Here is a 15,343-nt window from a genome sequence, read left to right on the forward strand (position 1 = left end):
ATAGCTAACAGTTTATTGTGTGAGAGAGAGTAGAGCTTTATCAAAGCTCAGTGATCGCATGAGAGTTGGCATGCCTAAGCTTTCCTAGGCCTTTACGTTTAGTTGCAGCACTTTCATGTCCCAGCCGAAGCACAAGAGGAAAAGGGTGGCACAGAAAATTTTGGTTTCTTCCCACTAATGTCATGTTGCAAGCTTTATATATATCATGGGTATTTCTTCTCCCTTCCTGTACATCGGCATGTCACGGAAATCGATAGCAACAATGCGCCCTGTCATTCCATGACACACCAATAAAACATGCACCAGTAAGTTCAAAACATCTCTTTAATATATACACAGGGCAGTGGACCCAAGAGTATGTACAAATGCCATGAGACAGGCATAAAAAAGAACGATTTCCATTCTCTCTTTTTTTACAAAAAACGAAAACAACAAAGGCATCCAAGGTAGTGAATGGCATTTGACACTTTGCACAGTGTGTTTGCATGGCACCCTTCTTAAATGGCCAGACTTGACTTTATCGAAAATATCCAGGCTATGGAAAGCCAACACAAGAAAAAAAAAAGATCAAGTTACAGAACACCTGGAGGACAAAATAACCTTTAGGAAATGGCAACAAGATGGCAACTAAATTTAATAGACTAGTCGAAAGAAGAAAAAAAAACCTTTGCAGGTACTGCAGTATGCACTAGCTCAGGAAAGGAGACTACTTTATTTACAGCCTCGGTAGGAAATAAAATATATTAGTAAATGGCTTCAACCGAGAACCAATTGCAATATGGAAGCGAGCGAACTGTCACGCTAAAGACAGGCCCAAACGTTCGCTGCCATGCAATCACACAGGAAATCGTGCACGACCCCGTCCCCGCCCCTTGCCACGGCGGCGGGCACAGAAGGTTCAGGTCGCGTCAAGGAGACAGTCTTGTATCACAGATGCAGGTCGTTGGGAAGGGGTCGTGGCCGTCGACAAATCCGTTGCTTGCCGAGGAGAAAAAGACGACGACGTGTCGTCCGCTTAGCATCCATTTTCCTTGCCGTGTCCATCTACACGCTTCGCTTCGCCGCCTCTTCGGTCAATAAAAACGTCTCCACTGTTCCACCGTACTGTGCACAGCTTTCTTTTTTCCTGTTACTACTACCCACAATACTGCAACAGACCGATGACGGAGATTGTTTTCTTTTTCCTACAGCCGTCTTTTTTTCTTTTTTTTTTTTCCTCCAAACCTTCACAGCACAAATGTGCGTGGAAGATGGACAGGAAAAGCGCAGCATAAAACTTCCCTTGTCGAAACATTGCAACGAACAAGCCGTTGCACATATGAAGCTCCAAAGTGACTGCTTGGCACCAGGAAAGAAGTAAATCAGTCACAGAAAAAAAAGAAAAATTAATGTAGAAGGAAAGTAAAAATAAAAATAAAAACACATGGAGTTATTGTCCAATCATCCAGAAAAGTGCATAAGGCTGATTCCGCATGCAGATGAATGCAGAGCCACTTAAGTGAACACAGTCAAACCTGGTCACTCAACTTTCAGTGAGCCCTTGCCAGATGACCCGAAGAAACAAAATTTAAGGCGGTGGGTTTCGGTGCCAACTGGTGCTTGGGGAGCACCAGAGAACGGCATAGAAAAAAAGGCAAGTGTAAAAAAAAAAAAGAACTAAGAAGAATGGAGAAAGGGGTCGAGAACCTAATGCCAGGGCAAACAGGTATGAAAGCAAAAGACCCAACGATGGCAATGGAGGCATACGTACAAGAGGTGGGGGAGGGGGGCAAAAGTAGGGGAGAGGGGTGTGGGGATGAAGGGAGAGGGAGGAGTTGGAGGGAGTCTGTGCAACTACACCCTTTTGGTGTGAACGTACTTACAACAGGCCGCCTATGGGGTGTCAAAGCACACCCCAGACGACCCCCTCGACAGCCGCAGTGGCACCCAACCTTCACGGCGGTAGTAGGAAGATGCCGAGGCGCTTCAGTGCATCCTCTTCCGTCATTTCTGAAAGTGGTAAGGTGATTACAACCGCATATGGTAACCTGCCCCTTCGGGCTAACAAAACAGAGAAATTTCCTAGAGTTGCCCAGTAAGGACATCAAAAACACTTTAGTAAAGTCATCACTGTCTTACATATGCATTACTCGTCACTGGACCAAAGCTGCTTTTACTGGACAAATCTGTTTTCGAAGCAAGTTTGCCTCCCAGAAAGAGCCGCATTGCTCGAGTACGTATAGTATTGCCACGAGTACTTGTGTATCTTTTGCACTGACCGTCTTGCTTCGGCTGACATAAATTAAAGCTTATTGCTCAGCGCAGCTCGCGCCTTCCTGTACTGTAATTTTCTCGAATGTTGTCAATTGTTCTATCTGTTGCCTATGTAGTCGTCGAGTCTTGTGGTAATAACATACTGTGCGCCACGCGAGTACTGGTGTACATTCTGATGCTTACGCAAGCTTTAGAGACTACACTGGAAGGTTCACTGCAAGGTACAAATAGCCGACGTGTCCGACCTGCAGATTGGATTTTCGTTTGATCGACAAGTGTGCTCGCCACTATCATTGTGCCAAGTGTTACTTGTTTTGCTTGGGGCACAGGCCTCGACCAATAAACAGTTTTGTAACTTTCATTGTGCCACTGTAGTTTGTTTAACATCAATAAAATGTGACAATATTACAGGCACGTGTTTGCCCCCCAGTAAAAGCTAATCTAGTGCATAATGCTATGGATCAAGTCTGCACCAAAACAATTCCACACATCACAAAAATGGCAGCTCGGTTTGCTGGAATGTGTTGGGTGCATTGGCAGCACAAGTCATGGTGCAAAAGATCGGGTGTTTTTACAGAACGTGCTTCACACTCCAGAGAGCAGCGACATCTAGGTTTCTCAATCATTGGCGGCAGATTTTTACGACTGCGGCACGGAAAAGTTAGGGTCACACTGCACTCAATGCCTAAGCAAGGACAATGAATACGTGAAAATATATGTTGTGTCGCTTTTTAATAAAAGCCTTCCTTCACTGACATGTCTGGCCCATTTAAGAATTATTTAGAACTATCTTTCTGAATGCATCTCGCATAATATACAGATTATATTCAATGCACTGACGATTCCCTTGTGGAACCACTGTGGTTTTTGCATCGAGCAAAACCTCGTGCAATGCATCACAAAAGGCACTGCCACTTTCGCCACTGTCTTCGGATGCTTTTAAGCCAGCCAAAAATCAGCCCACAACAACTGCTGTAAAGTTCTTAACCGAGTTACAACTCGTCACCAGCACTGGCCATCGCAAGGTTAAAAGAGCAGCGCATGTAAATTTGCTCAATAATTTTGAAATGCAACAGTACAAACATTGGCGACTTTTGCTGAACATTTCCATTGTTATCAATATTGACACTCTTTAAAGCTACAACAAAAAATATGAAAACAGCACAAGGAGCGATAAATTGCAAGGACACTTTAGCACAATCACTTTTGTGATGCAATACCTGGGGTCATATTCTCAAGTGTTTAGAGGATAAGACCACTCTCGCGAGACTGAGTGATGCTGCATCAGAGGCACTGGCATATACAGCTGACATTATTCCCAGCCCTGACCCAAGCTAGCTATCTTCACACAGGTACCAGGAATGTTGTTGATCGCATCTGCAAAAGTGATCCCTCAAGAGACTTTCCTGGTTCTACACTGGACTCGAAGAACTACATGTACTAAAGAAAATTGGTATAATCAACCTTTCAGTTAAAACTACTGGCTTGTTCCCATTCAAATTTCACACAGAGATGACATTTCAGTTCATTCAATACCTTGCCTGAAATACAATACCTGCTCATTTTGTGCAGAATAAATCTAACCTAGTCATCCCGAAAAGAAAAAAAAAAAGAAAAGCGCACTGTATCAGCAACAACACAATGGCAGCAGTGGTGATGTCAATTGGCAGCCTTACGGTGAGAAAGAGCATGCACTATGTTTCGCCCTAACAGTGAAAGATAATGCAACCACTGTTTTCAATGAGGCATTCAGTTTTTTTGGTACAGGGAAGATCAGTGAGATTGCTCACCGCGCGCTTAACAATCAAACGGACCCTGAGCAGTGGCATGTAACCTCAGTGATAACGCCAGTGTGCCAGTGGAAGGTGCAGATTGTATATCCAGCGACGTGCTCATGCATTGTTGTTAACAGATGAAGTGTTGGGCAAAGTGGACTCAGCAAACTGCGTAAGCATCAACATCTGCATCGTGGTCTGCATTGCGATTGATGACGTCATTGTCCAAGTAGTCCGCAATGACAATGCAGCGGAAGATGATGGTGAAGCCGGATGAGAAAGAGGAAGCACCTGTGCGGCCTCTGTTACTACAGGTGATGGAAGGACTGAATCATGTACTGCTGTTCTTCAGTTTTTAAAAGAAGGAGCCTTTCGACGATATCGCGGGAAAACAAGCAGGAATCGACCCGGATTTCTTTTGTAAATAAAAGGTGATGGTTCCTGCTTTCGCCATCAAATACAGCCTTCTGTTTATCACTTTCAATAGTTCGAATTTCGTTTAATTCGAATTAACAAGTGTTTACTCTCGTTGCAATTCATTCTGAATGGCACACAGTCCTGCACCGAAATGCAGCATACTATTTGAAACCTTGTTATGATGAAACCAACACGAAAATATCTTCGTTACATCTGACATTCGCTACAAGCATATAGCATTCCTCACATGCTGATACCAGCAAGGAAAATTTAGATTCAGTTCATTATATAAGCATAGGCTATACAGATTCTGGTAGGCATTAAACAAAATACACCATGAAATGACACCTCTGGGCAAAATTTGGGTGTGAACGAGCTGGAGGTACTGCTGCAAGAGTGGGTACACTTTGTAAAGAGAGACATCGGCCTTGCGTTGGCCACACGGGTGGACAGGCACATCCAACCATAGCCATGCTGCCATGCACCAGAGCACACCTTTGGCAAGGAAGCTGTCCAGGATTTCCTTGGCACCAGGCACCTGGTACTTGGAAGCTGACTCCACCACCTTCTGCGCGTGCTCCACGTGACCCTGGGTCAGCTCGTAGATGAGGAACTGCACAGGGCGAGGGGGAAGGGAGGGGGGGTACACAAGTGCCTGGAAGTAAACCCTAGAAAGGCTTGGCAAAGCATAGCGTCAATGCCACAGCTATCTGTTCCCTCCTTTGGCTTTTGCAACTCTATTCTCCCGGCCGGGTGCCAAGACTTCTCTTCACCATGATTACCCTGCCACTACGGTAATCTCTGAATTCTAGGCCAAGTATCTACTGTCATGGACAGACATCTCCAGGACAAGAGCTCCAACCGAGGCAAAATTCTGCAGTACAGGTGAATGGCTTTTTGGTATTGCAGACGTGGCAATCATCGAGAAAGCGTAACCCTCTCGGGCAAAGGTATCGGTGCGGTGCTTGCAGAGGCATCACTTGAGCACTCTAGCTTTCCTACTCGAATAATTTATAAGTTTCGTGGAGCTCTTGCGTCAGCACCCTATTGACAGCCTTTCTGACGAGAGAGTTATGTTTTCTAAGGCATGTGAACAGACAGACCTGTCAAACATCCATCATGTCTGCTTTGATGCACATGGCAGTTTGCGGTCGGCGATGGCCACTTGTCCATACTACAGTGGGACCTCGCTTAACAGAAATCACTTAAACGGAACTGCCTCTTACACAGAACACCATCCCCATGGTTGGTTGGTTTTGTATTCAAGCGATTGTATTCACCTTTGTCTCTCAATAACTGAAACACCTGACAAACAGAACCAGTTTCCCTGGTTCCTTGAGGCTCTGTTTAAATAGAGTCCACTGCAGATCATTTTTGTTGGAGATGATGGCCTCTTGTGTGTAACTAAACTTTAGTGCAAATCCGCACCTTGCCACTCTGAACCTGCCTCTTGGCCTTGCATGCTGGGTCAAGGCTGATTTCGCCAAATCTATGCGAAGCAAACGCCAACATCATTTTCTGAAAAAACAGTTCTGGCATTATTACATTTAGATACCAGTGAAAACACTTTCAAATTGCAGACATCTATAATTACGTGAAAGCCTTCACGAAACATCAGGCATGTCAAAATTCAGGCACGTAGTGGCATTATATGTTGACATGAAGCACCTATCGCTTTAAAACAATGCCATTGAGCAATCGAAGCATTTGGCACCAAATGCCATTTTTTGTACAAACACAGAAGGGGCCCGAGATTCATCCTCACCACTTGAAGAGTTGAGAAAAAAAGAAAAGAGAATGCAGGCAAAGGAGTGTACTCACGTGGCACCAGAGGTCAGCATGATACGGCATGCTTAGCACAGCGGCCTCAAACAACCGGTGCACCTGTGGAAAGAAGAGCAACACAAACCCGCCAACACGGAACGTTTGTGGCTGCGCCTATCGAAGCAGTGGCTTAGAAGAGCACTGGCACAAAGAATTTCTTTTAAAATTATCAGATGGCTGTTAAACACCATCAATTAGAATCGGAGGCCTCAATTCTTCAAGTGTTGCACAATCGATTACAAGACCTGTCCACGGGCCCAGTTGAACACACATGGCAAGTGCAGATTGGCCTTGGGTGCGAAGCAACCCACAGGCTTTACATAGTGGAAATTGGAAGTGGCAGTCACGTGGTACCACGACCACATTTATGACCGTGGCCCCGAAAGTTAAAAAGCACTCTGAGCACTGCACAGGATAAGAAGGGGGTGAAGGTGAACAAACAGCAGCACGCTGGGCATCCCGAAACAGAGGACGGCAGAGAAGCACACCTAACTTGCATCAAATGCCGAGAAGCACAGAATCAAGTCGATCTTCGATAGTCTTGATTCTGCGCTTCTGATATGAGGATATGAAGGCGTATGCCCTGCTTACAGCAACGGAGTCATTGTGTGCTCTTCAATTAAGTGAACAAGTAAGTGAACATATCTGAAGATATGCGTGCCCAGCTTACAGCAAAGCGGTCATTGTGTGCTCTTCAACTACTGCACTGAAATGACTGGTGCAACATCTGGGGTGTGGCGTCCACCATTTCATGAGACAATTAACTCACATAACGAACTCCTCCTCGCCTTCGCCCTTGAAAAATTGCTTATTTTTTGCAGACAAGCGTGCAGACCGCACATCACGTGAAAGAATGTCATCGGTCCGTGTTTAGTCAGTGCTGGCACAACACGGGCTTACTGCAGTTGGCGCTGATGGCAAGGATGACGGCCTTTTCATTGCTAGGTTTGAAAATGTTTGCAAACCTGTCATAGATTTTCAAATTGGGAGAGCTACGGCAAGTTTGCACGATGGGTCCCGCTCCCTCCACATCCACCTGCCACTGTGCTAATGCGTGTGCAGCCGGATGGTCAGTGAATTGGTCACAGAACACTTCTACGTCCCCCAAAAACTTCTTTTCCAATGGTGTAGGACCCCGTCTCCCACATATGGATCAACGCTTTTGGAAAACAGTAAGCTCATTACGCGAGCAAATATGGTAATTGACTATCCATTGAGCACTTGGGTGACTGATGCTTTCTGCCTCAATTAGAGAGTTGACAGCCGCAGATCCAAACAAAAACATGACAAGCTTCTCACATTAGTCAAGGGCCAAAGGAAACCCACCTCATAGCTGTCCCCTTCAGTGGCCGCCAGCTGGATACCTCTGCGCCCACAATGAAATTGCAAGAAGAAATGTAGAGAACAGTGCAACCCCAAAAATGGCACAGTAAATACGAGAATGAAAATGAAATGAAACTGATCTAATTGCTGCTCACCTTAAAGCGGAAGCCCCTAACATGGAACATGCTTCAAACACATTTTCAACATAGCAGTGCCGAGTAGAACAACCGTGGTGCCATCATAAGGGTAAAAAACATGCACTCACAGGTTGTTCTCTTCGACAAAGAACAACATCAGCCAGATCATTACTCATTACCACCGTATTTACCTCCAGGATTCACATGTGGGTAATGCACATCTCGTGTTTTCTCTAGCTTCATAGTTTCTGTGTTGCTAATTTGCATCGTCATCATCATTATATTATTATTGCCGCACAGGGATAACAATGTATTATAATTTAATATTACAAAGAAGAAACAAGGAACAAAGGAAACTAAATTACATTCTATAAGTGGAAGCCCGTTAGGAAAGCAAGGAACATTAAGGTAAAAACTTTAACACGCCTGAGGAAATTCAACTACACTTAACCAAGATACAACAAAGAAGAGCAAGATTAAGCTTCCTATAGATACCTAGCTAAGCGAAGCCAACTGAAGGTATGACCAACTAAAAGGTTTTCTGATTTACAGAAAAACCATTCAAAACAAGGGCTACCATAATTATAAATATTTTTTGAAGATTATAGCATCTACTGTCCGGTTCTCAACATCGGCACCAGTGAAGATCAGAGAGGCATGTCAGGTTTGGTGCGTGAACACGAATGCAACAACACGAAATGCTCAATGCGCAGCAGCATCGCTGCATAATTCACCAGAGGTTATTATAATGATGCAAATGGGCCTAGCAAAGTAAAACGGGCACTTTTCGCCATCCGCTGATACCCGAGACAAAAAAGATTGGCCAAATCGCAAAGTGATAAGGCCCCGGTAAAGTTTGAAAAGTTTGGTAACGTCCAACCTACGAAGTGCACATCAAGGACACACCATGACTCTCAATTTGCACAATCTTTTGCAACAAAATCAAAGTACTATCTTACAGGCAGCACAATTCAGCCTCATGAATTTAATTTCAGAATGCAAACTACAGAGAATGAAGCTTTGAGCTGCATACATTGTTAATGACATTGATGAACATGCAAAAGTGTTCCACTGCAGATTCTTTTTAAATGGCACTCGATCCTGCTGAGTACAGTCAGCAATCAAAAGGAACGCTTATCACTGAAGCAGATTACCATCACTCGACATTAAGGGCAACCCCCAGGGTGGAATTCTTGGCCATTCACTGTCTGCATGCAGCCAGCGTTGCAAGATTTGGCGCGACTAGCACCGGATGCGTCTGTGCGACAGCATTCCAGACAGTGACAAGCACTGTGTTAGCATAGTGCCACAAGCGCCATTGTCCATAGACACCGATGTATCCGGTGTTAGTCATAGAAACTAGTGAAAAAGTGACTGTATCCCCGTAAGTGAACATCCAAGAATACCACCCCCAATTAAGAGGTTTCACCTATATGTTGGCAATTACAGAACCAAAGCTGACATGAAGGAGTGATCTACCAAGGTGCTTTAACAATGGTACAAGAATTAGGTATGTGAAGCGGTGCTAAGAAAGCACTCCCGAACAGCTTGAGCTTGCCTGCAAGTAAACTGCCTCTAGGCATGACAGCCATGAAACAATCCAGTGATTTCTAAGAAAAATGAGGAAAATAAAGCACCAAAAGCCTTTTTTTTTACATTTCAGCAACTGACTAAAGGTTGTTGAGCGCAGGGAAGCACGAGGGCAAAAGAAGGCACACTGGACGCACTGGTGTGCAGGTGTGAATTCAGGCACATTCAGTCAAGACGTAACGGCAAGTCCAATATGCCCCCCTTGTCAGCAACCGTGTTACTTTGCCTAAGAAGCTGCCATAATGTCAGCGTCTAAGCGTGTGCACAACACAAGCCTTCTTTGTGGAAACCATCGTCATTAGCCTACTTGTAGCCATGATGAACGAATTATTAGCCTTATGACCAAACTACCCCGGATATTTCCATTTACCCTAGTCCTGTGCAGACTTAACCTTACTCTCATGACTTGACCTAATCTTCAGTTCCCCAGACTGGAATTCACTTCCCTTGGCAACCGTTTCTGTTGGTTAATAAGAGCACCGGTTAACATATCCACGTGTCACATGATCTGCCAAGGTGACTCTGTGGCAAGAGTGGCAATGGGGTTTTGCTGCAGAGTGCAAGGTCATGGGCTTAATCTCTGCTGTATTCTACCGGGGAGGATGGAATGCAAAAATGCTGGTGTGCCAAGCGTCACATGCAAAGTAAAGAACCACGAGTCGTCAAAATTATTCCAGTGTCTTCTAATACAGTGACAGGTATGGGGAGAGGGGGAAAGAGGGTGGCGACCGTGCCTGTGCACGTAGTTTGCGCTTCTGTAGTTATAACGTCACACATGGCGGAGGTACTGGTGAGGCTGCAGCAGCGGTTGCGGCTAATGCATGGGAGGTGCGGTCACCGCGGCGGTGCTTGTGGGGCTGTACTGTGGTGCCATATGAAAAAAAATTTATTTCGTAATGTATGCAGCCTAAACAGCTTCGCTAGTAATCCGTCCCCATATGAATGTTGCAGCCCCCACGAATTATTTTCTTTAATCTCAGCAAGAGTACGCATCTATCCATGTCTCATCTCTCATTCACACAGGAAATCACAACCTTATGCCAACCATTTCTCAGACTTCTGGTAACCTTTAATGCTGTAAGTGGTACATAAACAATGGACATTCAAAGCTTGGCGAATTCTCCAAAGACATTGAGACTGCAGTGATTTGCCCGAACACAAACATTGCTTGCTGGAGCTTTTGCTGGTTCAATGTATCAAAACTTTACCTCTTCCCAATTTCAATGATTTGTTTGCCAACACTCAGTAGCAATGAGTAATTAGAGTTTGCTAGGATGACTTCGAGTCTGGTAAATTCTATCCTGACCAACAACACCAGTCAGCGTCCACACATTTACTTGGGCCAAGACTCTCACTGCTTTGAATCCAAAATTCGGCCTCGGCAGATAGTTAAAACTTGAGCAGTCAACGTGCACATGCCCAACTCCAATGGTGACCCAAGTCATGACCCCAATAGTGCCTGTCTTGCTGGCACTTAGGGTACAGTGAATGTGTCAGACAAGCCATCTCCTTCTAAAAGTGATGGCCTGCTTAGACCATCACTTTTCAGACGAACAGGACTGCTCAAGATGGATGATTATCAATTCACCCGATTCTAACTCGCACATATTCTGCAAGAAAATGGGCTTCAAAGTCACCTGCACATTACAGCAGGCATGACACTGACACTGCGTTTGGTGCACTGGGAACAGCCTGTGTGATCACAAGTTGGCAACAGAACAAGTTTTCAGGCAGCTTGGCGGTGGCAGCATGCAGCTGCTCTATTTCGTGGCAGTCGGCCGTTTCTGACATGCACCCAAACTCAAAATGCACTTAGGGATTTATGAACTCAAATCAGAAATCAATTACGAGCAGTAAAAACAGTGCTAAACAACAGGACGAGCCGAGGGACACAGACAGAGGGACCCTCCTGCTCATCCTGTTGTTTAGCAGTGTTTCCATTGCTCGCAATCATGAACCAACCGGCCCAAATACGTACTCTTCTTCAGAAATCAATGTTCACCCCAATTCATCCCGCCTCCGATTCTATAACAAGAAAAATGTAGCATGCTTGGAATTCTGGCAATCAGAAAAAGATTAAATTGGCAAAGTTTACATTGACAGAATGGCAATAAGCTTATTTGCAGTTGAAGTTCATCATCGTCCTTCTCAGACAGTTCTTTTATCACTATTGAATGTTAGACGTCTCCTCCACATAATCGACGGTGTTTGGCATTATTTCAAAATTCTTGAATGACCACATCACCATCACAAACATGCTGTTAATGTTAGCACATGCCCTGGACTATCCGGTTTGCAAGTTCGCCATGTGATACAAAACACAGACGCACCAAAAACAAGTGGCTCTGTTTCTACTACCTTAGCGCATAAAATGACACCCCCTCTAGATAAACTTGCGTAATGAAAGCGGTATGTCGTCATCGCCAATCTATACAAAAGCTTGTTCTGTCACCATATCGCGATTATGCTCGCAATGAAGCTGGTGCTAACAGCAGGTTGTTGATAACGCCGTGAACACTGTTTCAGGTTCACATCTGATTGCAATGCCCAGGCAACTTTCCTAGCATCATTCTTTTAAAAAATTGGCTCTAGGTTTGTGAAAATACGGTAATCATCTACTAATGCTGCCAATTCTACTTTAAATGTTCAGGGCAGGCCAAAATTCAGCTTTCGGTGGCAGGTAACCATGTCTTTGGCGCATTTCTAATTTTCTAATGTCACCGAAAAAGACAAAGCCATTCGGATCACAAGTGGAGCATTGGGGTTAGCTGTATGTTAACCAATCAAGTTAGAATTACCCAGTGAAGCCCAATTTTAGCATGGAAATAATGAATCTCTCGGCCCATAGAAACGTATGGACACAGGACCTTGGGTCTGGATTGAACTAACATTAAAATTTAATAAAGCTGGAGTTGGATTAACAGAAGTGTACTGTACTGCTTGTGTAATGACGGCAGTACCACATTCTTTTACAGCAGTACTGAATAGCATTGAAGTAGTGACTTCAATACCAATGAGTTCAATTGCAAAATCAACACTCCAGAAAGCAAGCAGCGGGGATTGCATAGAAGAACTGTCATGCAGACACACAAGATAAAGAAGACACAAGCATTCGAGCTGTCATGAAACCAAACATGAAAATAGCACAGGAAATGGAACAAAAATGGCTCTAGAGGTACGACAGGCTTGCGAGTGGATACTAAGTGGCTACGAGAGAGACAGAAAGAGAGAGAGAGAATGCAAATGCGAGGCCTCACAGTTGCCAGAGTCGCAGCGACTGGAGGCCCGGCACCAGGGCTGCCCGCAGCACGGTCTCTGCCCGGTCCCTGTCGTTGGACTGCAGGTACAGCTCCGCCACTCTGTCAGAGGCGAGAACAGAAAAAGAAGAAGAAAAACGAGGACAACCGCATTTCCTCAAGAACGCAGGCTCTGCCAAGCTTGGCAAGCGAGGACAAGTCTTCTTCAGTGGGCACGGCAGCCTGCGTTGAGCCTGGCAGGCACCAGCGACAAGCGTGCGATTGAGAACATGCAGAGGCGACCAACAAAGAAGTGCATTTCTACCAGCTGGACTAGTGTAAAATCCAGCGTACGACATGAACCCAGTGTAGTAAGTATATGAGGCAAAAAGTTCTGAGGCTGTCACATGGAAAAAAATTTATCCATATATAGTTCAACTACTGTAATGACTTAGCTTTTGGTTGTCTCAAACCCCCGAAAAAACTTGCAACCCTAAAAAAACGCTTTTGATACACGGGTGAAATAAGAGGAACAAATTTGACATGCAAACATCTGTAACCAATCTTCCTATTATAAGCAGGATTTTACTACACCTTAAGGTGCTAGTTTATCAATTGGTGCTGCATACTGAAACTCCCTTCTTTTCCTAATCGCTGCACAGACTGACACTTCCAACAGCACCACCATATTCAGCATAAGACCAACGTTCAAACCAATTTTTAACGGAGAACGAAATTTTAAACGCACTACAGGGTCCAGTGCTCTTTCAGAAACATTATGTACGCATTAGATATTACAATGGTAACCATCTACATTGTAACAAACTACATTGGCGCCATTTAAGGTTTTGCCCGCATCCTTGCTCTCATTGACAAGATGTCTTTTTTATGTTCCGAGTGCTGTATGGCCGCTCCAAATAGATTTGTATTGCTTTGGTACCAAACTTAAACAGCTGACAAAGAAGCCTTGGTTAGCTATATTGGCCTTAGCAGTGCAGCCTTAGGGAAAATCTGCCACTAACTTGCTATCGCCACCAACAAGTTGCATTTTTGTTTTGATGGCAGAAGTTTAAGCAACAAACAATTTCCTTCCAAGCTGGTTGTTTACCTGCCTGCCTCCTCGACGCCACCCGTCACTACCATGGGATGATATGCACAAGCCGTTGAACAGGCCTTAATCACGTGCAATTGTTCGACTGACAGCCGTACAAGCTATATTTGGGTTAATGAATGAACAACCTACAAATACCGTGTGCGCGCCTATTATGTTTGTCCATGCGTTTACCGGACAGAACGAGGCAAGCTCCAAATTTGATTTCCGCAATGCAGTCTAAACTGTCAATGCCGATACTCCTTTAAACACAGTGTCTACTAGATTACGTCTGCTTGCAGAACACACCGTTGGACCAGCGCTGGGTTCAGTTTTATCCGATCCTGCAGGTAAGACCAGAGGAGATCGGCTGCGTCGCGCGGTGACGTCATGTGTGCCGCGAGCAGGTTGAGCATGTGGTTTGTGAAGTTGCAGTCGCTCCACATCTTTCTCGGCTCCGTGGGCAGGGGTCTGCGGGTGGGCACGCTTTCAAGGCAACGCTGCACGAGGCCACTCACAGTGGCTGCGGAGCCGCCTTCGCGGCGGACGACAGCCTCAAGCTGATAGTTCAAGTACCTGCATGGAAGAGGGAATATCGTTTGGAGTAGCAAAGTCCTTGGTGCTTTTAAACAGACCCTGCAGTACTACAGTGAAACCCCAACATAAAGAAATTCAGGGGACTGTGGTAAAATTGTTTTGTTAATCTTTAAGGTCATTGTAGTGAAAGCTCCAAACTTATGTATTTACCAGTCCGCCCATCAACCTACGAGTTCATAAGTTGTCACCATTTGAGCTATCCATGAAAATGTTGCTGTTGACAAAAATGATCGACGACGCGGTCTGGGTAGCCAAACAGATAGCTCGTGCAACTGACGTCAGTTGGGCCAAACGCGTAAATTGGGATGGGGCGGCGGAAAACAGAGAGAAGCAGCGCTGCTGCGACTGGTAGCGATACACCTATTTAAAACATTATAATAAATTACACGCTTTACACAGAGTGCTTAAATGTGTCACATAATGATCAGAAGGACCTACCCTAGCGACTCGGTACATCTGTACAAAATCATCAAAATCCTTTCAGAGAGACAGAGAGGGGGATATAAGGAAGGCAGGGATGCTAACCAATCAAGAGTCTGGTTGGCTACCCTATGCCGGGGAAGGGAGAAAGGGGAGAGAGAGAAGGGAGAGATAGGGTATAGAGACGAGTACATACAGTCACTGAGTTGAAGACGCTCGTTCAAACCAGACAATCTCAGAAAGAACAGAAGTGCCTTCACTGTCTTCTGAGCTGATGATCGGTGGGGACGGTGCTCTAGTACTGTCTGTTCACTCAGAGGACGATCATCTAGTTTCCTCAATGTGTTGGACAAAGATTGTCTTTGTGCTTGAAATTGAGTACAGTGGCGCAATAAGTGCTCAATGTTCTCCTTGCACCTGAAAACATCACATGCAGGACTATCAGCTATTCCAATTAGTGCTGAGTAATACTTTCAAGGTCCCTTTAAAACCAACCATGTGGATTCAGTAATGCCCCATGATGACGCGATAAACACACACGCACACAGGCGCACACACACACAAACGAACAAACAAACAAAAGCTGGTGTTAGCTCTCCACATGCAACTTACAAACTTCATGAAATGACAGAAACCTCACCACTTGTGGTTTGGACATGATTGAATTGTGACTGCATGTGT

General features: G+C 44.9%; 1 protein-coding gene across 3 annotated transcripts in view; it reads right to left on the minus strand.

Moving 5' to 3' along the window:
* Nucleotides 1–310: 310 nt before the first annotated feature.
* The window catches only part of LOC135899601 (zinc finger C3H1 domain-containing protein-like), a 94,239-nt gene continuing 79,206 nt past the window's right edge, over nt 311–15,343 (minus strand). For all 3 annotated transcript variants that reach the window (XM_065428916.2, XM_065428923.2, XM_065428909.2), the window contains exons 30-35: nt 13,955–14,221; nt 12,577–12,678; nt 7,596–7,635; nt 6,267–6,329; nt 4,941–5,058; nt 311–1,989 (exon numbers count right to left, since the gene is read on the minus strand). In XM_065428916.2, coding sequence (XP_065284988.1) covers nt 1,934–1,989; nt 4,941–5,058; nt 6,267–6,329; nt 7,596–7,635; nt 12,577–12,678; nt 13,955–14,221 — 646 coding nt within the window. In that variant the 3' untranslated portion in view covers nt 311–1,933. The remainder of the gene's footprint in view (nt 1,990–4,940; nt 5,059–6,266; nt 6,330–7,595; nt 7,636–12,576; nt 12,679–13,954; nt 14,222–15,343) is intronic.

Source organism: Dermacentor albipictus, chromosome 10 (genome assembly GCF_038994185.2).
Source record: "Dermacentor albipictus isolate Rhodes 1998 colony chromosome 10, USDA_Dalb.pri_finalv2, whole genome shotgun sequence".
Taxonomy (NCBI): domain Eukaryota; kingdom Metazoa; phylum Arthropoda; class Arachnida; order Ixodida; family Ixodidae; genus Dermacentor; species Dermacentor albipictus.